This window comes from Rhinolophus sinicus, linkage group LG13 (genome assembly GCF_036562045.2).
Source record: "Rhinolophus sinicus isolate RSC01 linkage group LG13, ASM3656204v1, whole genome shotgun sequence".
Classification (NCBI taxonomy): domain Eukaryota; kingdom Metazoa; phylum Chordata; class Mammalia; order Chiroptera; family Rhinolophidae; genus Rhinolophus; species Rhinolophus sinicus.
The window spans coordinates 43,550,049-43,575,610 of record NC_133762.1 but is presented as its reverse complement, the minus strand read 5'-3'; the positions used below and the strand labels follow the sequence as shown (position 1 = coordinate 43,575,610).

At 40.3% G+C, this 25,562-nt stretch overlaps 1 protein-coding gene across 8 annotated transcripts in view; it reads right to left on the bottom strand.

Annotated features, from left to right (window-relative positions):
• Positions 1 to 25,562, bottom strand: part of SHLD1 (shieldin complex subunit 1) — an 81,053-nt gene that overhangs the window by 21,828 nt on the left and 33,663 nt on the right. Inside the window, exons 3-4 of one of the 8 annotated variants that reach the window (XR_012491108.1) lie at positions 14,803 to 14,851; positions 12,437 to 12,527 (exon numbers count right to left, since the gene is read on the bottom strand). The exons of 3 other annotated variants lie outside the window; for them this stretch is intronic. Coding sequence is in view for 4 of the 5 variants with exons in the window: in XM_074317418.1 (XP_074173519.1) it covers positions 14,803 to 14,851 (49 nt within the window). In the remaining variant the exon portion in view is untranslated. Of the gene's footprint in view, positions 1 to 2,898; positions 3,169 to 12,436; positions 12,528 to 14,802; positions 14,852 to 18,285; positions 18,352 to 25,562 lie in introns of those variants that run through there. 4 more of the 8 variants (XM_074317418.1, XM_074317421.1, XM_074317423.1 and 1 more) reach the window with 4 other exon arrangements.

The window sequence follows — 25,562 nt, the reverse complement described above, 5'->3', positions numbered from 1 at the left end:
CCCCACCTTATTCTACCTGTTGCTATAGCCCAGACTTGTAGAGCTCACACTAGAGGACAGTAATGTCTACTTTAGGGAGACGTTTTTGCGTCAGTGATTGGAAAGTGCTACTTGCAGTTAGTGAGCGGGGTTGAGGATGTAAATATCCTACAATGTAGAGGATAGTCCCATACAGCAAAGAATCATCCTTCCCCAACGTGCCAGTAGTGCCCCTTTCCCCTGCAGGAACTCTGGCTCAAAGAACGGATTCTGGAAGAAGTAAATGCCGAATCCCACTGCATTTTCATATATTGATGTGTCGCAAGCTCCCCTTTGCAATTGACCCCTGTACCATGCTCTTATTGCTGGCATCCATTTGTACTATGCATTCCTTCCTTCTCCGACCTTGTTTTTTTCCTCAGCAAGAGCCCCGGTCCCAGTCCCAATTCTGGCCTTATCTAAATTGGGTGGGATTTCCCTTTTTATTTCAATATGCTTTCTATCATTAATAAAATTTCTTTAGGAATTGGCAGGAAGAAATGGAGGACAGAGTTTCCTGTGGTAATACTTTTGCGTGCATTGTTTCAAGGTCCCCTATCTACCAGAGCATCTGTTTGTCAAATTTTCTTTTGACCAAAGAGACAAAACATAGAGCTGTTTGAGATTCTTATAAACCTAAAAATGCTTCTATATCTTCAGGAGTTATAGATGGTAAGTACCATCTAGAAATTACCATCCAGCCAATTAGCATGGAGCATTTGAGATTAATGGTTGTGTTCTGTGAGAGATGCTATTAGCCTTTAGAAACCCCGATATTTAATAGGGGTTTCTTCCAGAGAATCTTCATGGCACTTCTGTGGTTGATAAGTGCACAGCAGGATTCTATCTCTGTGAAACATTTTAGCTTCAACTTTAAGTTTCCTCTAAATGGATTTGATATTTAGAATTCTGTCTCCTTCATGCATCAGAGTCAATCACTGCCCACTCTGCCTTATTTGTCCAGAATTTCTTTTACTAGCAACTGCTAATTGGGAGGAACTGTGGTTTCAAGTCTGTGCAGAGCTGAAAGAAACCTAAGACTTAATTAAAAAGAATATGGAGAAATATCAGGATTTAAGGAAAGAAAGAATATGTGTCTTTTATAGTCTCCTTCTATGTTGCTCAGAGGGGAAGCTGCCCCTTTATCTGGGCAATGCAAGGCACACTCCTAACTGTGGCCCGGCTACCTTGGTTTGTCTGTCAGAGGCTACCTGGTCCCCGTGTGGCTCTAAAAAGTCATGGACATGAGAAGGACATGGTGAATAGGGTGGATGGCATATCCTGGTCATCAACGATCACTTACTAGCGCAGTTTGGATGCACGGTCTCATCTTTACGCCAGCAGTCAGACCTCAGAGGCCTCATATGTTCTCTACATGGGTGACACTACCATTTTTAGTATATGAGGGACAATGGCCCATGGATCTGGGGGCCCTGTTCTCCTAGTTTGCATCTTCCTGCTCCAGATCTCACTTTCTTTTCCTTCATGCCTTCTTCTCCTCTCACTCCTGTCACCCACTTCTGTGGAGGAGGAAAGGAGTGAATAGGATCACTGATTCAACAAGATTAAGCCCTATCTCCATCCCTACGGGCTGCGTGGAAGTCAGACTGCATTGTTGCCTTGAAGAATCTGACCTCTTTCTGAACCTTGATTGCACCAAGAAAGCTACCTCTTCAGAACCTTTGCACTTGCTGTTCCTCTGCATGGAACATGCTTTCCCCACATAGCTGCATGACAGGGTCCCTCCCCTCCTTCAGGCCTCTGCTCAGATGTTACCTTCTCAGTGAGGCCTTCTGTATCTGTCAGGATGGATTGGGTTATGCTACATAACCAGCAAGCCCCAAATTTCAGGGGCATAAAACAACAAATGTTTATTTCTCACTACTTTCAGGCAGGGATGGGGAAAGCTCTGTCACTTCTGTTCGTGTATCATTGGCCAACGTGAAATCATAGGACCACACCTGATTTCAAAAGAATTAGGATGAAAAATTCTCCTGTAGGGAGCTGTAGAGAGTATTGGTGAACAACGATTCAGTCTACCACAACCGCCCTGAGCACACTATTTGAAATTCCATTTCCCTCACTTCCCTAGGCCCTGGCTGTCCCTCTCTCTCATTTGTCCTACATTTCCAGGTAAACCTAACAGAATCTAATAATATAAATGATTTGTGTGTTTGCTATCTATCATCTCCTATGCAAGGATGTTTTGTCTTGTTATCGGTGGTGGCCTCAGGGCCTAAAACAGTGCCTAGCATGTGGTAGATACATTTTTCAAATGGTGATATTTTATTTGATGAGTTTCATTTTCAAAGGCATAATAAATCTTTAATACGCAAAGATCTCCTTATTGTATGTTTAAGAAATTCAGAACCCCATGCACTCAATACATTCGTGGAATGAATAAAGGAGTGAATGAAATCAAGGTTAATAAGCTTTGGAATGAGACATGTAAGCAACACACGTATGAGTTAGCCAAACACCTATCTACTTCCAACACCCACACTACTCAGGGATATTTCCTAAAGACTGACAAAGTTTAAGGACACTTAAAAAAACTGTATAATAGTAAAAAGCAAGGAATTGCACACAGTATAACGAAAGGTGATGTGAGCAGCACATTCATCTAGATCTCTACTATCTAACACAGAGGCCACTGACCACATGCAGGTATTTAGCACTTGAAATCAGGTTAGTCTGAATGGAGATGTAGGCATCAAATCACACCAGTATGAACAAATAATACATATCTCACTAATAATTTTAAAATATTGACTACAGATTGAAATAATAATATGTTGGATACATAAGGTTAAATAAAATATTTTATTAAAATTAATTGTTTCTTTTATGCTTTTTAAATGTAGCTACTAGACCATTTAAAGTGACTCTTATGGCTTGCATTATGTTTTTATTGGCTAGCAGCTGGTCTAGTCTTTATAGTTGTGATTTAAGAAAGCTTTGGCTCCACCGTTCTCTTCCTGAAGGTTCATGTTGAAGCTCCTGGAGACCAGATGACATTGTGAAGGCAGCCAGGATGAAGAGTTGCTGTACTATGAGGCCCTACCCTGGTTAGAGAAGCATAAGCTGTCCATACCCGGTTGGTCAGGGCTGTGCCGTCTTGCCTCTGTCAGATACCTTGCGGGACCACTCCTACAAAGAAGCGAGGATGAGCATCCTAAAGTGGCCCAGTCGTTTCTACCTTCAGACTAAGTAATTATGAACCATCTAACACCCAAGCCACAGGGTTTGGCCCAGTGCTAGATGGCCACGGTCCAGGAGGCAAAAGCCGAATAAAACTGGGATGGCAGGTTACACATGGACTGGGAAGATGGGTCATCTCCAGACAGTTGAAGTGGAGGGAAAAAGCTATACCCATAGGGGAAGGCCTGGAGGCAGGAATGCCTGTGAGGGTAGTGTGGGGAGGTCCAAGGGTCGGGAATTCTTATAAGAGAGGAGAGACCTTAGGTTGTAGAGGACGTGAGTGCCTGCGGAGAAGCCAGGCAACCCCTTCTGAAAACCTCCAGCTTTGGACATTCCCTACTGTAAATGTGCACTAGTACTAGGGTGACCAGTACTCCCTAGGGTGACTGGGAGGTTTGCCCAGGACAACCCTGGTTTATGCCTGCTGTCTCAAGTCATTATTAATAGCACCCTCTTCTACTCTCAAATGTGTGCTGGGTCACAGGAGTCATTACATGTATACATAGATCATGAAACATTATGTATATAACCTGATGCTGGAAACGTGGGGCAGATGTACCTGGGTCAACCGTGAGAGGTTCCTGCCCCATATCCCTATGTCCTGGGGGGTTGAGTTTTGATACCAAAAAGAATCCCAATCTGTGGTTGAAATCATAAGGTGCCTACAGTCTTTTGTTTGCTTTGTTTTTTCCTGAACCTTCCGTAGGTTTGTTCTACTGTCCTCCTCCTTTCCTTTCCCGTCTTTTACACATAAAAGTATTTCTCCTACCCCTTGCTGTCCGAGAACCTTTGGGTTTCTGTTCTACAAGTAAAGGGCCTTGATTCGCTCTACACCATCAGCAACTTGCTTTGATTCCTCTTTTTTTTATTTGCTCCCCCACGACCACCCCCACATAATAACACCAGCATTGGAGTTCTAAGGCATCTTCCTTCCTAATACCATAAAATTAATGAACAAAAAAATCAATAAGTGTAAGCTTCCTGCTGTCTTATAGCAACCCTGCTGGTTTATACATTTTAGAATTTGCAACTGTTCCTTTAAAAGACAAAATCCACACACTTACAAAGGGGGAAGTGGGCAGGGTGTGGATATCAAGATATTAATACTTCAAAAGGAGGGATGGTCTGAGTCAGGTGCTTTTGAAACCGCAGTCCCCGTCCGTACTTGTTTACCTGTAAAGCTAAAACTGGGTGAATCACCCTGAGGGGAGGTGGGATATGCTGTCACCTTCATCCTAAACGACAAATAGATGCAATGGGCAGAGGAAAGGGTCTTCTGAAAAGGCAACAGTTGAGAAATAAAATGAATGCTGGAAAAAAAACAAAGATATGTGTGATTGGAGAATCATCCTAAAATTAGGTACCCAGGACAATTATATTAGGCATATCTCTAGTGTGCGATTTGTAAGCTATCTTACTTTTACCTTGGCATTTATATTTTTCTTAAGAAATTAAAATGTTCTGAAATCTACAAGGAACTATAATATCCAAGTTCACGTCACTCCGAATCAACAATCAACATTGTCATATTTGCTTTAAGTCTTTTTTCTTGTTAAAGAATTAAACATTTCGATTAAAATTGACCATTTCTACATAGAAATTTATTCCTTCCAGCCCATTTTTATACCTTCCACACAGATGTATCCATAACAAATACAGAGTGTTGCTTTGTGTGTGGTGGTCATTGTAATTTTAATTTCAATATACAAACTTTTGCTTTTTTTCACTCAACTTAATGATTTTTTTACTTCTAGCCACTGTTGATATGTCTGAATCTACTTCATAGTACTCTAAGGTAGGAACATACTGCATTATTTTTCATCCATTCTCTTGCTGATGGTATGTAGGTTGTGTCTAATTTTTCACTATCACAAACAAAGACTCAGTGAGCCCCCTGGTACATGCCTCCTTACATACTTGTGTGAGGCTTTCTCTGGAAATACACCTAGAAGTGAAGTTGCTGAGTCAAAGGGAATATGCATTTTCAATGTCACTAGATCCTGAGGAATCACTCTACAAAGTAGCTGCAGTATTTACAGTCCCATCAGCTGGGTCTGGGTTTTCCTGTTTCTCTGTGACTTTGCCAAACCCCAATACTGTCAGATGTTTCAGATGGTATCTTCTTATCTAGGTTCTCATTTCCCTGATGACTTATACAGCTGAGCTGCTTTTCATACACTTGTCGGCCATTTGGGTTTCCTGTCCTATGAACTGTCTACTCATATTCTTTACCACTTTTTTCTATTGGGTTTTGTATCTTTTCTCTCTTCTTTTTAATGGCACAAAACAAATTACAAAAAAACAAAACAACAATATCTTTTCTAACTTTTCTTCACTTCATCTCAGTCTGAAGGGGATTAAAAGGAATGTGCGAGTGAACAAAAGACTTCATCGGAAGCCTCAAGGTTTGTTTGGAGTGGCAAATCTTCTCAAGCAAAACAACCCTCACAGGGTCAGTTTATCACTTCTAAAAAGTGATACTGTATTTCTACTCCATTTAGTAAAAAAGTCATGCACCCAGCTGGATGCAGGGGCAGGGAAAACATCCTGGTCCCATCCAGACTAGAAAATTGAGACCAAGTCTCCAGAATTATTTGATGAAGGGGTTGGCAAATAGAACCAGAAAAGGCTAATCTGCTCATCAATTTTCTTTAATAACATGATCTTCATCTGGCTATCACTTGCCATAATTAGAACCAGTGATAGCTTTGCATGTTGGGGATGAAGAGGTAGGCAGGGGAATCCAGAGCCTCTCTACGCGACTCAGATAATGAAAGTTTAGGAACCACAGGCTAGGATCCTGAAACTGCTTAACAGTTCTTTTCTTTACTATGACATTGAGGCTTAGCCTGAGGCTTGATTTAAATCAGCTTGGTTTTGCGTTTTGTTTAGTAACAAGTTAAAGGATCAGAATCTGACCCCTTTACAGCTAGGAAAATCACGGGGGGAATTATCTGGTTCAACTCTCTCACGTTCTGGACCAGAACTTTACAGCTGGAGCTAGAAGAAGAAGTAGGACCCCTGACCCCATCAATCCCTGAGAAGGGTCGATGAGGCCAGGCTGTCAGACAAGGGAACCCAAGATACAATCCCCTTCAGTAGCTGTTTGGAATTAGGAGCTTCACTGTTAAACACTTGAAGCAACCATTTAAAAGATTTTCCCCAAAATGGTTTTTTACATTTCATTTTACATGGGAGGTCTCAGCAGATTTGTTTCATATCCTGGCCTAGATAGTAAGGAACACTTGTGAGCAGAAAGGAAAAGCAAATGATTGGGATCTAGGTTGCTATGGCAACATTGCTATTTTTGAATATGACTGTTTACTTCAGCAGAGTTAAGTTAAATGTGAGCAGCTAATTAAGGTGATGCTTGAATCTTTAACCTTAACCTTCACTATAAGAAAAAAGTAAGCACTTTAAAATGCTGCTTGTAGTGTTGCTGGAGATAGATGTAGCAGGGAGATCATTCTCCTTTGCTGGGGAAGCAAAAACCTCAGCCCTCTTCCTTGACAAGCATTGGGGGCCTGCTCACAATCTGGCCACATCCACAAGTCAATATTTCGTCATTTTAAGATTTAAAGAGGAACAGAATTCCTATCAAAACAAAGCCTGTTCCAGGGTTGACATCAGCAGTAAGACTTTCTGAGACTGCAATAGACAAGGAAAATCTGACGTTTTTCTACACACAAGTAGAATTTTTGTTAGATGCTTATTTGTGTCAACAGATTTCACTCCACCTCAAATTGACGTTAAGTACATTGTAATGTAGGGTCTCAGCTCCCGCTCCCCATACAAGAACGCAGTATATGGTGAGGCCAAAAAGGAACAACAACGGAGCCATAGACAGGGGAGTCATACCACTATATTCTCAATAGCAGCTGGTCGAGACACAAAAAGTCGGACCAACACGATCCGCAGTCCACAATCCGCTTGCTAACCACACTTACTAGCTGCAATCTGCGCTTGCTAGCGTAGCCACGGCAGTTATATTAGTGGCTAATAGCTAACTGGTTACAGCTGATGGCCATCTACTACCCGAGCCAGCACCTTTCCACGTGAGGTCGAGAGCCTGGAAACTGCTCTCTGGGACTCCATTCCTACAAAATCTATGAAGTCACAGACTGAATTGTAAACCAAGACACCAGAATGTAAATACATAGCTGAATGCTCCCTCTTCAAAATAATCACTCCAGGGGCCAAGCTCTTATTTTTAAAATGCTGCCATTGCTGAGAGCATGTTGGAGCCTCTTTAGCAAGTGTCTTCATGCCCTCTGGAAGCATTTTCTGGATGTCTGCATTGGTGGCGAATCTCCTTTTTGGAAACTGTCAAGACACATTAGGAGTGAAATCTGATAAATAATGTTGGTGAGCAAGCAGGGTAACATGGCATGGGGTGAAAAGCAAGATTTGGAATATAAATGTCTAACCCTTATGCTATACACCTGAAAGTAATATGATATGGACTTTCAACTGTACTTAAAAACATTGTGGGGACAGAGTCCCAGAGAGCAGTTTCCAGGCTGTCGGCCTCACGTGGAAAGGGGCTGGCCCGGGTAGTAGATGGCCGTCAGCTGTGGCTAATTGACCATCAGCTATGGGCTATTTATTGAGCACTGACAATGTGCTAGGCTTTAATGCTAATAAATCATTTAATTCATAGCTCCTGATATAACTGCCGCAGTAGCACTGCTTGGGGAGTCGGTTGGTTGGCAGATAGAGAAGCAGACAGCAGGTTGCGGGTTGTGTGGAACCAGCCTCCAGTGAGACTATAGTGGTATGAACCCCTACCTTTGGCTCCGTGGGTGTTCCTTTTTGGCCTCACCATGTCCTGCATTCTTATGTGGGGAGCGGGAGCTGAGACCCCACAGGCCACATCGCACGACAAATGGCACAGCGAGCAAGGTCCCCCCGCACGACAAACATTTTTTAAAATTTTTAAATAAATAAAAACAAGGTTTATCTCCAAAAGGAGATTGCATTTCTTGTTTCATAAGCTGGTTCTGAAAGCAGTTCTCACAAAGGAGTTCTAAAACCAGTTCTGTACTACAATAGGCAGCATGTTTCCGATGTGTATATATTTTCAAATTTGTGACTTTGAAGGACAGAACTAACATGGATATAAGTTCTCACCTTTGTAAAAAAGCTCTTAGCTATAGATCAGAAAGCTGAATACTTTTGTCCTGACAGATGAGATGCTTGCAAGCATGGATTTTTTGCCTTTAAGAAGGTTTGAGTTCGAGTCTTAGCTTGGCCACTTACTGGTTATTTGACCTTGGGCAAGTGACTTAACATCTCTGACGCTCCATGTCCTCACCTGTCAAATGGGGTTAATAACAGCTCTTACTTCACAGGACTGTTGTTAGAATTAAATGATTTATTAGCATTAAAGCCTAGCACATTGTCAGTGCTCAATAAATAAAGCCACTTAATAATGATTAGTATCACAGTGATAAGAGTAGTATCAACAGCAGAGTTGTTATATATCGGTATTAAGGTATTTGTCATTTAACATCTGGGATTTTCAGAAGTGAGATGTAAATGCTCCAATATGTCTCCTATACAGTGACAGATGCATATCGTAAGGAAAGTCCAGATGAACAAGCATTTATTCCTCACTAGAAGGAGCATCACCTTTACCAAAAGCTACTGCCCCAACCTGACATCAGAGTGGATGGGATGAAGCATAGCGAACATTCCCCATTTCACAGCAGTAGGATTATGACTACAGAGAGGTCCCAAGTGCACGCTCTGCAAAGCAAACATGATCCCAGCGTGGGTGGAAACAGCAGGAGCCTCAGTGTGTGGGAGTGTCAAACACAGAAGCCCAGGCTGGTAGAGTCCTCCAGCTGGCCCTCAGCACATCTCCCCAGGGAAGACCAGCACCAGCGTGTAGGTGGGACTGAAATGACTCAATCTCCAGGGAGCCTGACGGTGGTGGTGGTTTTGGAAGTTGATGGAAACTATAAATCAAGCAAAGACCTTCAGGGGAAAGTTTGGGTGAGTAAATATATTGAAGAAGGAGAAACAGGCTACATTAAAAAAAAAATGGGGGAAGTAGGCAGAAAAGATCTAGGGTTCACAAAATGACTTCTGGCTGAGTCAGAATTGTACTGCTGAGTTAAATTTAAAAAGGTAAGATGAGACCAGGAAATAAAATGAGAATACTTATAGGAGATAATTTTCAATCTCCTTCCCTCTCCCTCCCTTCTCCCATTTACAGTTGGATCTGAAGAAGGGCAAAGATTTGCACCTTCTCTTCTGTAGCAAAAAACTTCAGAGAACATGGAAAACTCAGAGAAACTGGGGGAAAAAAATCCACAAACAAAATTTAAAATAGCATAATACAATCTATTCAGAAAAGGTCTATAACCAGCAGAGAAGTGAAAGCTGGGGCTGACTGAATGACAGAAAATATGGGACATGAGGGGTTAGGATGTATTTGTGTTGAAAATGTTTCTAACATGGATTATTAAGAGCTAGAAGTGAGTGCAACTGTGGAATTGAATTTCCACTTTTACAAGGATACCTCTGGTAAGATTGCAGAGATAAGTTATATACTTTTGACAAAAGAAAATGGTGGATAAGAGACTATGAAAATTCTCCTTGTTTGCAAACATCTAAAAATCCTCGGTAAAATAGTTTAAAAAATCTTTTAAAATGCATGACTGAGCTGGAATAAAGTAAAGAAAGTCATTAGAGACCAAAAGTAAAATGAGAGCAGGTGTTCCAAGAGGTAAGTGAATCCCGAGCTGCTTTCTAAACCTAGGACATCAGCCTTAATGGTCACACAGGTTCAGTACATAAAGTCTAGGGTCACAGCAGGATGAGGTTCTTGAAAGGAGATCACTGCATAAAGTGGAGAGCCCTGAAGTTACTATACATGAACTAGATGAAGTAGAAAAAAGAAATGTCTTGCAAAGAGTCACAATGAGAAAACTTGTTTGTCTTGGTTTTGGCTCTGCAGTGAAGAGAAAGAAAAAAAAGAAAGAAAGAAAGAAACGTCTGTGCAGAGATTTAACCATGAGCCAGACCTCACATATGTTTGTGGCCTGAGTTGAGACTACTTTTGTGGTCTAAAAACCTCCAAGTCAGGGGCGGCTGGATGGCTCAGTTGGTTAGAGTGCGAGCTCTGAACAACAGGGTTGCTGGTTTGATTCCCACATGGGCCAGTGAGCTGCGCCCTCCACAACTAGATTGAAGACAGTGAGCTGCCGCTGAGCTGCCAGAGGGGCGGCCGGATGGCTCAGTTGGTTAGAGCGCGAGCTCCCAACAACAAGGTTGCTGGTTCAATTCCCACATGGGTTGGTGGGCTGCGTCCCCTGCAAGACTAAAAATGGTGATTGGACTTGGAGCTGAGCTGCACCCTCCACAACTAAATTGAGAGACAACGACTTGGAGCTGATGGGCCCTGGAAAAACACACTGTTCCCCAATATTCCCCAATAAAAAATTCTTAAAAGTAAAAAAATAAATAAGAATCATATCTTAATATGGTTCTAGATTGATGTGTCCTCTTATGTTTAGAAAACCCAAATGCAAATCCTCTTTAGAGAAATGTACTCTTTAATCCAAACCTCAAAAGAAACCCTATACATAAAGTTCCATTGAACATGAAGTCACAATAAAAACAATATTCACAAAATACACACTGAAACAACACATCTTTATTGAAGAGTAAACAAAAAGAGCACCAGAACGAGACTCACAGAAGCATTAAATATTGGAGTTAATGGACATATATAAAACAAATGTGCTCAATATGTTTTAAAAAATAAAATAGAAAATAGAAAGTTTAAGTATGAGTAAGAGACTACGAAAAATGAACAGGTAAATTAGAAAAAGAAACAAAAATAACTAGAAAAATGAAAAATTATAATAATAGATGGGCAAAACAGAAGATTAGACACCACTGGAAAGAGAATTAGAAAACAGAAATTAGATTTAAAGATATTGCTCAGAATTTAGCACAGAGAGACAAAGAGATGTAGACAACAAAACAAAACAATTAAGAGACGTAAGAGATATAAGTCAAAGTGAGATGGTCTATATGCATCTAACTGGAATTTCTGAAAGAGTTAATAGAAGAGGGGAAAGGCAGTGCACAATGAGTTCGTGGGTAAGAACTTCCTAGAACTCATGAAAGCATGAATTCTCAAATTTAGCAATCACAGTATTTTACAAGGAGGATAAATAAAAAGAGCTCTATGGCTATGCACAAGATACAACTGCAGCCTATCAAAGGCAAAAATAAAAATCCTAAAACCACCCCCCACCCCAAAAAATACAGATTACCTATAAACGAATGATGATAAAGTTGACTACTCATGTCTCAATAGCAGTAGTGCAAGCAAGTAGGCAATAGAAAAATATCTTCAAAGTTCTTAGAGAAAATAACTGCCAACCTAGGGCCACTCAGGAAATGATAAGGAAATTAAGACATCAGTCTCTTAACTTGCCAGATCAACAAAATGATAAATGTCATAGTCAGATTGCCCTCATATCCAAAGCTCATTCTTTAAGAATGCTTGAAACGGACAATATTCACCTAGGCTGACTTATAGAGATTTTGCCTGAATGCAGAGGAATGACCTACATAGAATTTTCATGTTTTCTATCCCTTTGATGACATGAGCCTGTTTAATTTACTAATATGGCCCAGCTATCCTTGAATCAGTATTCCAATGTTAGACTTTGATCTCAAATCCCATGTGATCATCTTAAAAGTATAGTTCGTGTCCACCCTTCATGTTGCTTCTGAAAGTTGCATTCCATAATAAGTCAATTATGCAAAATCATTCAACATCAAAGTTGTTCTAGTTGGTTTTATAAAAACTACAGATGCTGTTAATGTCTTACAGACGACATTTTCTTTCTCTGTAATCAACTATTTTTATTTAGTTTTCACATAATTATAAACTTTATCTTTCTAACTCAGCTGACGCCTGCTGTTCTAGTAGCTTTAGCATTGCAATACTAATTGTGCAGCCAATGGCCCACAGACCAAGAAATCTGCTCCAAATACTCTTTTTGGAAAAAAGAAAATGATTTTTACTCTCTCATGATATTCACTCTCTTTGAAGCGATTACACAAAAGAAGTATAGTTTAGTTTTAAGAAAGTAGTTCAACTCTCTTTTAGGAAATAAACTATGCCACCTTAAGAAGATAAATAGAGTCAAAGATTATGACTCACAAAGTTATTACTGGTAACATTTACTACCTTATTGCTATTTTGGAATTTTCTGTTATCTCAAGTCCTCCTTTAATTCATCGCATTTCACATATAAATGAAACAGTTTTCTTGCAGAAACCTAGAAAGGAATACAAATTTTTAGGGGACTATCAAAAAGTAAAAAAGAGAAAGATGATTGAATTTTACTGGTTATTTCAGATGACTAAATTTTTCTGACTTCTGAGTGGCAAAACCTTAAAAGCATTTGAAACTTTAGCCCTAAAAGGAACCCCAAAAACTCATGCACAGAGTAAATCTTTCATGCACATGTGGTTTTTTCTATGTCTTGATTTGGGTAGTGGTTAATCGAGTATATACATATATAAAAATCCACCAAGCTGTAACACATAAATATATCTACATACACACACACTTCCTATCTTCAATAAGTTGTGGATGTGGTACAGAAATTAAGTTTAAAAAATAGATTCCAGATGGTTCTAACGTTCAGTTAGGTTGGTTAACACTACCCTAAGGCAGCTGGAACAAGTCTTGATTAGAATAGACGTTCAGAAACTATTTGTTTCAATGAATGGATGAATGACTGAATTAATGAATCAATTAATGAACCAACAAGCTAATAAATATCTGTGTTATTCATGGTTGTAGGTATACCATTGAGTAAAGCCCAAAAAAGCCCTAAGAATACTTTTTTATAAAGCATGCCAGATAATGTTTTAAGCACTTTAAATGCCTATTTTATTAATCCTCACAACAACTCTATGAGGTAAGTTGACTGTTCTTGGTCTTCAGTTGCAGCCAGCATAAATCACTTTGGTTACTTTAAGCAGAAAGAGAGGTATTAAGAAGTATACCATAGTTCACGTCATTGTTGGGAGAGCTGCAGAAACAGACTCTAGGCTGAGTTTTTAGGAAAATCTACTCAAATCAATAAGCAGACTTGCACAACCAAAGGGGCTACTGGCTCTATCACAGTTGGGAACCTAAAGAATTAGGAAGCTGCTGTGACAGGTGCTGCTCCAAATGAACAGTTTCTGCTATAGTCTGGAAGCTGCCTGCTCAGAGGACATAAAGAGACATTTTTCTAAAGAGGACATACAGATGGCAAACAGACATATGAAAAAATGCTCAACCTCATTAATCATTAGAGAAAAAGAAATAAAAACCACAGTGAGATAACACCTCACTCCTGTCAGAATGGCTGTCATCAATAAATCAATGAAAAAGTGCTGGCGAGGCTGTGGAGAAAAGGGAAACTATGTGCACTGTTGGTAGGATTGCAGATTGGTGCAGCCACTATGGAAATCAGTATGGAGGTATCTCAAAAACTGGAAATGGAACTACCTTATGACCCAGCAATTCCACTCTTAGGTATCTACCCAAAGAGTGAAATCCAAGAGAGAAATCCAAAATGCTGATTCAAACAAATTTATGCACCCCTATGTTTATTGCAGCGCTATTCACAATAGCCAAGAGTAAAGCCCAAAAAAGCTTGGGGAATAACCGAAATGCCCATCGGTAGACGACTGGATTAAGAAATTGTGGTACATTTATACAATGGAGTATTACTCGGCCATAAAGAAGAATGAAATCTTACCATTTGCAACGATATGGATGGACCTAGAGAACATTATGCTAAGTGAAATAAGTCAGACAGAGAAAGACAAATACTATATGATCTCACTTATATGTAGAATCTAAAGAATAGCATAAGTGAACAAACTAATCAGAAACAGTCTCAGAGATATAGGGGAAAACTGAGCATTGCTAGATGGGAGGGGGTGGGGATGAGGGAGAGGTGAGGGGATTAGAAAGCACAAATTGGTAACCCCAAGATTGCTACGGGGATATGAAAGACAGTTTGGGGAATATAATCGGTAATGTTGTAAGATTTTGTAGGGTATCCAATGGACAGTTGTCTCATTAGGGAGACCACTTCAGGGATGGTGTAGATGCCTGACCACTGCACTGTACACCTGAAGCTAAAGCTGAATAATAATGAATGTCAAATATATATATATCACAGGATGTGCAGTAAAGTGTAGGGAATAGAGTCAGTGGAACTGTAATAGCTATATATGATGTCAGAGGGGTAGTAGATTGGGGGGTATCACTTTGTGAAGGGTATAAATGTCTAACTATTACATTGTTTTGTACACCTGAAACTAATTTTAAAAAAACAACACAAAACACCACACACACACAAAAAGAAGCTGCCTGCTGAATCAGAAAGGTATCTATCCCTATAGTTGCTAGTTCCAAAACCATGCTGCCTCTGCCATTATCCACACCAGCTAAAAATGAGTATACCACGCCCCATTTCTCTTCCAACAGAATCTCGGTCTGAATTCAAAGGTTAATGGGAATGCATTTGATTAGCAGATCATACTTACATCCAGAACACTAGCTGCAAGAGATTCTGGAAATGGAAACTTCCACCCTCTGTAAGATAAGAAATAATGGTAGCAGGAGGTTGGAATAGGCATTGGGTGGGCTAATTGACAGACTCACAGATAATGAAACTGAGGCACAGAGGTTAAGAAACTTGGTCAAAGACATACTGCTAGTGAGTGGCAGGGCCAGGATTCAAACTCAGGAAGAATGACCCAAAGACTCATAAGGCATATTAGAGAATAATAATAATACAGTATACAGGCAAGCTCATGGGTGTGAGGACTGCAGGACTGACATAGAAATTTCTGTGCTCACAAAGAGCAGCTTACTGTACTCATTAACCCTGACGTCCCTTCTAGAATTAAGTCTCATAGTTCCTCATCTTCAAAATTCAAAAATATATCATTAATTTACTTGACCATTTTATTTTTGGTTTAGAAAGTGTTCTCAAGTGTTTTGGGTGGTAGAAGGATTGAAAAAGATTCTATGATTAAATAGTCACTGAAGACCTCCTTACCCAGACTTTGATAACCACCGTTCAGCTTCAGCTTCTCACGTCACTGCCATGGTACAAATTTTAAAAATATTGAAAGGTATCCTCAAGTTATTTTAGGACTTTCTAATGGAACATCTTCCTGATTCCACTTTCATCAAAAAGTTTGGGAAACTGTGTTGGATGCAATAGAATGACGATTATTTAACCTCTGCTTGGAAAGCCGACCATTATATAACACTTATGGACTGGATACCTTGAAACTAAAGCTTGTATGTATCCTCTGTTATTTGAAACTGTATTTCCACACTTTCTTAGTATAGTTTGGCCTGTCAGTTGGTCTGTCTATCTACCATCTATCTGTCTGTCTGTCTGTCTACCTATCATTTCCATCCATCCATCAATCTACCCCTCTCTCTATTAGAATGACCCAGATAGCAAAATAAAAACATTAACTATATCCAAAGTAAATATATCAATAAGTACAGACTAAGGTTGAAATGAGTGAGGAGGGTCAGTTCCAAATCACAGGATGGAAATGCTGAAAATTCCCCACAAAGGAGAATGTGTCAGCTATTTTTAAAAGACTGTAATTTTGAACAGAGATCCTTCTGGGGGAAGGGGCAAGAGAAAATGTTTCATTTGACATGACAAGTTATGAATTGTAAATCTGCCAGTTTGGGAAGGGTAAATATTTGCTGAAGATTAAGTAAATGGCAAAGGTACATCATTAAATATAAAGTAATTAAAAAACTCAATTTAGTATGACATGCATCTGCTCCATTTTTAACGAGCATACAGTCTGAACAACCATGAGCCATAGTCCAATCTATCTCCATGGTGTAGAAGGAAATGATAAATGTCTTCAGCATGACTTCCAACAAAGTGAGTCTGACTTAATTACTCCGTGTGCAAGTAAAAATGGATTTGGTTAAACAAATGAGCTTGTCAACCAAGGACATCAGTCACATGCTGAACTCAATTTCATATTAATCAAATGTACATCAGACTTTATCAGTGACATGTGCACAGAAGGGCTGCTTAAAACTTATATATTAATTCCCAATTTTTGTTTATCAACGTAATATATGCTCATAGCTTTTAAAAGTCATCAGATGAGACTAAAAGTCTTACAATGAATAATGATTCCCTGCCTCTTCCATCCTCCTTCCCATTCCTGAGTCAACATTTCAATTTGCTGTTCCTTCTGATTTTAAAAATCTTGTATGTCTAATTAATATCATCACATATGATAATTTATCAGTTTGAGACATTATATGTTGATATCCTTAGGCCTTAGGCACACACACATACAGAGGCTTACCTTCCCCCATTCTCTAAATATAGTTATGTCGATTTTTTATTAATAAATATTCAGTGTTTATATTATTATAATTATATAAAGTTGATCACTGCTAAATGTACTAAGAATATGTTCCCTTTATTGTATGGTCTTACTGCTTTTGTGGTTAGTAGTTATGTCTGCTTGCTTTGCTTTGTAACTATCTTTAACTGTACCCACACCCTCCAAGAGCCTCTCAGTACAGTTTTCCACATCTCAAAATGACAGGATAATCTCAATTCCCCAGCCCTCCTGGTCACTTCCATCTGAGAGCCCCCCACACTCTTGCTGCCGTCAACCTGGTTGCTCTCCAGGCCTGCTCCACAGCTGCTGACCTGGGTCTCCCCTCTGTTGCTCTCCTAAATTCCTTGTATTATTTCTGTGATTATTTCCTCTACCCCATTTGCTGTTTTGTTTTTTTGTAGATTTCATCTGCTACATCATTCTCTCTATTTCTCTCAAGTTCTCTCGTTTTTATTAGTCCTGGTCTCTATATTTTGTGATATAGGATTTTCACAAATAGCTGGTGATCATTGGCTGTGAGTTCATAATTTAAAGGTGAGGCATTAAAGAGCTAATTGGAAACTCTCACCATGGGTAGGGCTTATAGACTGGTGGACTTCATATAGAGTGACTGATATTCATTCAGTTTTTCCAGAGATGGCTCCTCTCATCTCTGAACTGGCCAGAGAGTGATGGATGAAGATGCTGTTTTAGACAGGAAGGTATAGAAAGTCCTCTTTGAGGAGGTAGCATTTAGCTGGAGCCCTAAATGCAGTGAGGAGGGAAAAAATGCAAATATCTGAGGCAGCCGGGTTGCAGACAAAGGAAAATGGCAAACGCCGAGTTTCTGAGTGTCTGACAGTTGAGCCACACAGTACAGTGACCACCAAACCATGACGGTATCTTAAAACCGAAAAACAATGCAGGCAACTCCATAGATTATAATCAAATTTATTGTAGGATAAATTACTTACAAAGGATAGGACTGGGGCAGACAGGCACTCCAAGAGTCTAAGTCTGAGCAGTTAATCTCTGCCGCTTGGCAGGCGTTACCGTAAGTGTTTTATAGTATAACTAAAGTACTAAGTGATTGACAAGACAGACAAGGAATGCAGTACGTTCCAGGAACCATGCGCCCTGGTGGTCTTATGATGGATAATTGCTTACAATTGACACCAACACTTGGTTTGATATTTATCTTGGTTGCTGTGTCACTCTGGCCATTACTGACAGGAATCTCTATGGTCACATGGTGTAGCTTACCCATCAGAGGTAATCATTAACTATACGGCTTTGGTATGCTTGCTGGGAATAGTTAGATTAGTCAGAGTTCATAGCATGAAAACTTAAACAGAAAAGAAATCAAGGGGGTACAAAGTTGGAGTCAGTCTTATTTACACCAACATCAGTACACTGAGATGGGAACAGATTTAGTGAGTGAGGACCGGCCAGGAGACCACTGTGGCTGGAGCAGAGTAAGCAAGAAGGAGACAGAGGAACAATGTAATTTACAATTTATGGAAACAATTCTCACATAGACACTAAAAAGCCAAATACTGAAATATTTAGACATAGTTTATAAAAATGAATCTGAATCATTTCTACAGTACTTGACAGTGACAAAACAAAAATCACTTGACTTGCCTTTGGTTAATCAGGCAGGCTAACAGTTACGTGAAATTATGTATCCCTGTTCAACCTCATGAAGACCTGAAAAATAAAAAAATTCTGTACCTCATAAACATGTAGTCTAGAGACTCTGAATAAGATATAGATCTGTACACCTGAAACTAATAAAAAAGATATAGATTTGTACACGCTTCTGAGCTAAATTAAAAAAACAACAACAGTTCACGTTATTGAGAAAAATCAAAAGCTTTTTCAAAAAATCCTAGTTGCCAAGGCAACAAGAAAAAATCATACAGAAAATAGTTTCCATCTACAGCACTATCACCTTCAGAAGTTGTATTTAACCTTTATTCAGTCACCTCTGAAGATGGGGCAAGAATTGAGAGTCCACAGCACAGGGGCTTTGTCAGAGCTGGGCAGTGGGGCAACTCACTAGGAAAGAACCCTTTAAGAGAGTGAAAAAAACCCTCTGGCTCCCGGGCTAAGGCATAAGAACCATTTTTTTTTTTTTTTCACTTGGTTTTATTCTGCACCTTTCCCTGTATGACAGTTTTACAGACAACTTACACTTCCGAGTTAGACACCAAGTGGTTACTACTACGAGATTAGAAGGTCAAATAACTTGCTGGAGGGTTTCCAAATCCTTCTCCTTAAATTTCTGTAATTTCAAAGAGTGACTCGGAGCTGACTTGAAACACCATCTGTGATCCTCCACCAGCCACGCTGCCAAAAGCCATGTCATTTGCACACTGCCAAACACGTTCTTGACTCTCCCCTTGCTGGCTTTCTCCACCTGGAGACTCCACTGCTCCTTGGGGACCCTGTGCCCATTTTCCTCCTTGGTGAGACCTCCTCAGTTTGCCAGGTAGAGCTGGCTGGCTGTCCCCTACCCCAGGTCCTGCAGCCCTCACATTCAGTGTACGGTATTCAGCAGCATTTCCATCCTACTAAAAGTGGGTGTGTCTGTTTTCTTCTCTGACTGACTTCCTAGAGGCAGGGGCCCTGTCAAATATAGTGGAACACCAGTGCCTGGTACAATGCCGAGGTAACTGGTTTTAGTGAATGAGACACGATGAATTAATGTACTGCTCTAGCTTTTAATGCTAAAGGAAAATCCCAAGTCACCATCAACACAACTAATGGGAAGAATCTGGAAAACTGGTGGTGGGTTGAGGGAGGCAACTGTGTGTGGTCCTATCTCAGGCCCTAGATGCCTGTGAGATGACTAAACTGCCCTCATTTTCCAAACTGTGTCCTGTAGATGGTAGCAGGTGTTCCATGAAATATAGCAACATGGTTAAGCAGAGGCCTAGAGATAATGTAAATGTCACATGGCCCCAACCACAGCAGAGCTGAACAAACAAAACAATGCTCCCATGAAGGTATCTTAAATGTCAAGGGAAAGTCTGCAACTGTTACACGGGTGATTTTCCTTCTTACCAATGAATAATCTCATTTAAATGAATATCATTTAAATACTGCAGAAGTCTGAAGAGAAACTAGGGACAAAGCTCAAAGTCATCCTGAAGAACAAAACTGAAAAACATCAGGAAAGAAGCACAAGAGTCTGTTGTAGGACTATTTTAGGAGGAAAAGCAAGAGTACAAACACTGTGGTATGTGTACCAGGAAGTACGACAAATCTGCAGCTCCAGGTCATGACGAGGAAGATAGATACATCAGCCACACAGCACTGGTGTAGGGAAGGTTTCAGAAACACAAAGAACAGCGCAGACTTGGATAACCGCCCAGAAATCTCTGCCTGGAGAAGCAAATCTTCAGTTAAAATTCTCAGGCAGAGAACTAGAAATAATGGGATTTTAAGGTTTAAAAGACGTTAATGTCTCCAAAAGATCTCATCCTACTTTCAGGATGAGGTTCAGGAAAATAATATTAGTAAACAGAGTAGTCCTATCCTGGAAGAACTCTTGGTTCTATCCTGGAAGTATGATGTATACACCAGCAAAACTAATTGAAAAAAATGTAAGCAGTGAATTAGAGAAGCTTGAGTTACAGATCATGTTAAACGATTCGATAGCAAGGCATGAAAGCCCAGCTCATATTCTAAGTTAATGCCTTCACATATGGATAGTAAGGAAAACCAAGGCAGTAACACATATGGTTTCTATTCTCCACAAGAATCCTTTACAAATACGGATTAGTTTCTCTCCTAGACTCACTTTCATTATTCTTAACAAATAAAAAAAGAAATAAAAAAACGGGACAGGGGAGAGGAGGACAGGGGGCATGAAAGCAATGGCATTACAGGAAACGGAAAAGAAAAATTAGCAAAATAGTAAGAGTTTCTCTCTGAGTGGAAGGATTATGGGTGTTTCTCTTTTCCTTCTTTGTGCCTTTTCTTATTTCCCAATCTTCTACAATAAACAGACAAGAAAAATTTTAAAGTGAGGTAGAGAGAAAAAGAAAGAGAGCGAGCGAGAGAGAGAGAGAGAGAGAGAGAGAGAGAGAGAGAGAGAGAGAAAGAGAGATATCAAGGGATTAGAGAAATCAAATAGAAACAATTTAAAGGAAGCAACACAACTATTGCCACTTCAAAGCAAATGCTTGTTCTGCCTCAGGCAGAGCATCTGTTCATTTCCTGTTTCTTCAAGGGCAATAGTCATTTGTCAAATATTTATTAAATGTCCACCAAATGCCTGACCCTGGATGGAGAAATGAAAGGTGGGGCTGTTGACCTTGATAACCTTGCAGTCAAGGAAGAACCAAAAGAATAAAACCCCTAGAGCATTATTAATTGCTAACCCACGTTCTTCTGACAATGGCTGTAAACAGAGCTTACAGACAGAGAACAGGGATCAGAGGTGCCAGAAGATGTTCACTGAACCAGGAAACCAGAGCTGACCCCTAAGGGAAATGGAGATTTGGATGAGCTCCCAGGGTTCTTCACAAAACGATCACAGCTAAGTGGAGGTGTCTCAGTGGTTTCTTTTGATAGATAACAGGATCTGCTTAAAGACAACGCAGTACTTGTGTGCCCTCTAAGCTTTCATCAAAGTGTCACTGTTAACATCTTCCTTTTCTAATGAGTCTCACTGGAAAATTATTGCAATGCCCTGTTTTTAAATTGATATATTTTAAACTTTTTATTAAATTGTAATATACACATATGAAAGCGCCTAAATCATAGCTCTGTTAGTTTTCACAAAATGGAACATATTCAGTATAACCAGCACCCAGATCAAGAAACAAAACAGCACCAGAACCCCAGGAGCCCTTCTCGTGTCCTCGTCCAGTTACTACCCTTCCGAGGGTTCCTGTCATTTTGACTTCTAACACCTAGATTGCTTTGCCATTTTTGTACTGAATGCAAATGGAATTATACAGTAGGTACTCTTTGGTATCTGGCTTCTTTGACTCACCCGTGTGAGACTCATCCATTTTGTTATGTAGAGCAGTAGTTTGTTCATTTTCAATGATGTATGTAGAATTCCACTGTATGAATAGACAAATCCACCATTTATTTATCCATTCTCCTGCTAATGGGCATTTGGGTAGTTTCTAGTTATGGCTGTTACAACTAGCGCTGCTATGACTATCTCAGTGCATGTTTTTCCATGAAAATATGGATGCATTTCTCCTAGGTCGGTACCTGGGAGTGGAACTACTGGGTTGCAGGGTATACAACTGTTCAGCTTTTAGAGATACTACAAATAGGTATAATAGCTTATCTGAGAATTAGCGTCCATTTCTGCTTTTGCCTGTTCCTAGCTGTCATGGTGACATCCTGTATCACACCTGGCTCAAATCTGACCTTCTGTCACCAAGATTGAGAGCCCCCAAACCATTCTATCTACCTTAAAAATATTATCTTCTTAGGTATTGCCTATGCTTGGTGTTGTTGTTTTTTCCCCTAAAGAAGAGGCTATTGACCAGAAGGGCAGAAGAAATTATACTGTAGTTAAAGGCCAATTATATTATAAAGAACAAGCTGTCTAGTATAACGCACTTATAATTACAATTATCTTCAAAATACATCAAATTATCCATATAAACCCAACCATTCACTGGTAAATTAATGAAAAACATGACAATGTCGAGCTTCTAATTGCCTCTATTGCAAAACCCCCAAACTTGAACTTCGGTTATCAGGCAGAGAAGAGACAATCAGTGTGCAACAGATGCATCAGTAAAAACCTATTACAATTTGGGCCCAGAGTTAATATTCCCCATGTTTATGAAGTCCATCTGTCTAATTTTTTTCATGTTTTCACTTTAGACAATCCTACTCAATCCTTCCAAACTAATTGCTTTTTATTGTTTTGCTGTTCTTGTTGGGTTTTTTTTTTTTTGGGGGGGGGGGAGTGGAGGGGGTCAGGATCTTTTTCTGATAACTTCAGTATATTAGCTTCATAGGACCCCTGTTATCTCAAACCCCAACTTTAATTTCCTTTCCAGAACATTTTTTTCCAGAATATTAAACCTCAGAAAAAATGGCAGATGAAAAGATGATTGAGCAATGATAGGACTTAAATAAATTAAGGTTTCTAGGCTGTGTTGCTACTTCCTGTTTCCAAAAAGTAAAATCTTTTCCGAGGATATTAAACATCCTTTGTGACCTTTAAGAAGAACCCCTGAAGTCATTCATTCATCATCAAATCTGGTTAGACTATCATAACAGTGAATAATATAAAATGATGCCAATTTTCAATTATAAGACTTCATACTGCCTATTACACATTTTCAAAATTACGGAATAGGTTTGAAATGGTCCAAATAACAATCAAATATATTTTGTTTGGCAGCATCAGATGAAGAAGCTACAAATAAACACAACTGGGGCCCAGAAGTGGGAAATAGAATAATTCCAGAAAAATAATTACCCAAATATTATATTCCCTATGGAGACTGAAGGAAAGGGGAATTTGGTCTTAGTACAAGACCTGCTCCCTTACAAGTGGAAAGGGGGGCTGCTCTGATGATGGAAGCGTGGGGTCATAAAGAAATGACCCCTTCAAGCAGTAAGGAATGACTTGAGGGGCATAGGAAAGAACATCACGGGCCCTTCCATCGCACCTAGAATTCCCACTCTGCTGGCCTCTGAGGTGATGACGTATCCTGTAGTATTGTGAGCGATATATTTATTCATTCAAGAAATATTTCTGAAGGATCTGTTATGTGCCATACACTGTTCCAAGGTCTGGAGACTCGGTGATGAACATCACAGATACAGTCCCTATTCTCATGGAGCTAAAGTTTAGAAGAGAAAGTAAAACAAGGAATAAATAACTGCATACATAAATTCTAGTAAGTGACACAGAGGGTGCCCCCAGAGAATATGATAGCAAGTAAATCTGGATATGGGAGGAGGAGTGTCAGGGAGTGACTTGGTTATGTACAACATGCAATGTAGTTCATCAGTGTTACGTATATATGCTGAATCCATTATTCATAACTAACAGCATCTTTAGCTAGGTAAGTGATATTTATTGCACCTTTTCATTAGTCACTTCAATACAACACATTTGGGGGGGGGGGCACTTGTTTTTATTTCAACCACAAAGGAATGCAGAGATGGATATGGTGTCGTCTGTCCTCAGAGTGGATGGTCTGGCCAACAGAGGAAGCGGTCCCATGAATAACCCTCCAGACCACAACACGAAATGCAGCCTAATGAAGTACACATGCAGTCAGCTGTAAGGGAACCTAACTGCAGGCAGGGAAGACTGCAGAGAACAGGGTATTGGGGCTGGATTGTAAGAATATTAGCACTTCTCTAGGCTGGAAAGGAGGGAAAGGAACTCCTAGGAAAGGGAGTAGGCATGAAACGTTGAAAAGAGGTGCAAAAGTCATGAGGTGTTTGATGAGCAGCCTGTACACTGGCTGAGTGGCTGGGGAGGAGACCAGAGCAGTGGGTGTGGGGGCAGAGACAGAGGGGCCTGTGGGTGGAGAGATAGCTGTGGACCACACTACAAGGGGCGATGACTCAAGGCTGCATGGGGACTGCAGAGCAGGTATCACGGGGCTCTGTGCACACATTTTCCACCTACTCCCTGGACTAGATCCACAGGGCTCCACCCTGCTCTGCGCTGGGGGGCTGACGACATGGACTGCATGGGTGGGCACCCTAGCCCTCTGTCTTGGAGCTGGGAACCATGGAAACCCTGGCAGGAGATGCAAGGAGGGAGAAAGGTGAGGTTGGACTATTTACTTCTCTGGCTCCCTTCCTGGGTGGTTGCCATGAGCGGGCTGCATCCCTCCACAAGCTCATAGCTCCCATCGGGCAGCCCACTCAGCACAGCTGCTGTGAGCACATGCTCTGAGGGTTTCTACGCCCAGGTGCTGTGCTTCCCCTTGTGGTTTCCTCACAGCTGCTCACACCCTTGTACCTAATCTCTTTATTAAGCTTTCCTCAAATTGCCTGGTTGGACTGTGTCATCTGTTCCCCACCAGGACCTGAACTAATCCAGTCATGCAGCAAGGAAATCAGGGGGGCTGTGAATGCATCAGAGGCAAACGCAGAGGGGGAGATGCCTATGGGAAAAGGAGGGAACTGGGGGCCGGAAGGTCGTGATGATGGTGAAGAGCAGTGTGGTGGGGAAGGTGGAATGACAGACTAGCCACAAACCACAGCACTTATGTGAAACCTACCATGTGGTAGGCACTATTCCACAGGCTTTAACATAACCCATTTAACTCTTACACCTTCCTTATGAGACATTCTATTTAATAGGTGAGGAAACTGAGGCACAGGGAGATCAGGTGATTTGCTCAAGGTCCCAAGCTACTGTAGTAAGCGGTGAAGCTCAGATTCAAATTCAAGGAAGTCTAGTGCCAGAGTTATATACTCAACCTCTGTGCTAGACTGACCCCTCTGGCAGGGGCAGAGAAGGGGACTTCAGAATTCAAGATCTTGTAGGCAGCAAGGCACTGGTAATGAGAACTCTTGGGAAAACCATTTGTATAGATTGCTGAATTAAGGCTACTTGAAGAAAATCTTGTTACCTTACACAAACTCTGCCTCAATGACAATATACAATTTTATACAGGTATCAGAATGGCAAAAATCCTCAAAAAAAAAAAAAAAAAGAAAAGAAAGAAAGACAGAAAAAAGTAAAGAAAGAAAGAAATGATCATGTCCAAATAAATAAGTTGGTTCTGCTATAAAACCATAATTATGTTCCTAAGAAACGTCACATCATCAAAAGAAATCATATAGTTATTTCAATATGGGAAAAAGAGGATTGTGGTTACAGAGAATTGATAAAACTTGATAATTTTTCCTGTAGGACCTTAGACCATAGTTTAATTCTATTTTGTTACCATATAAAAATA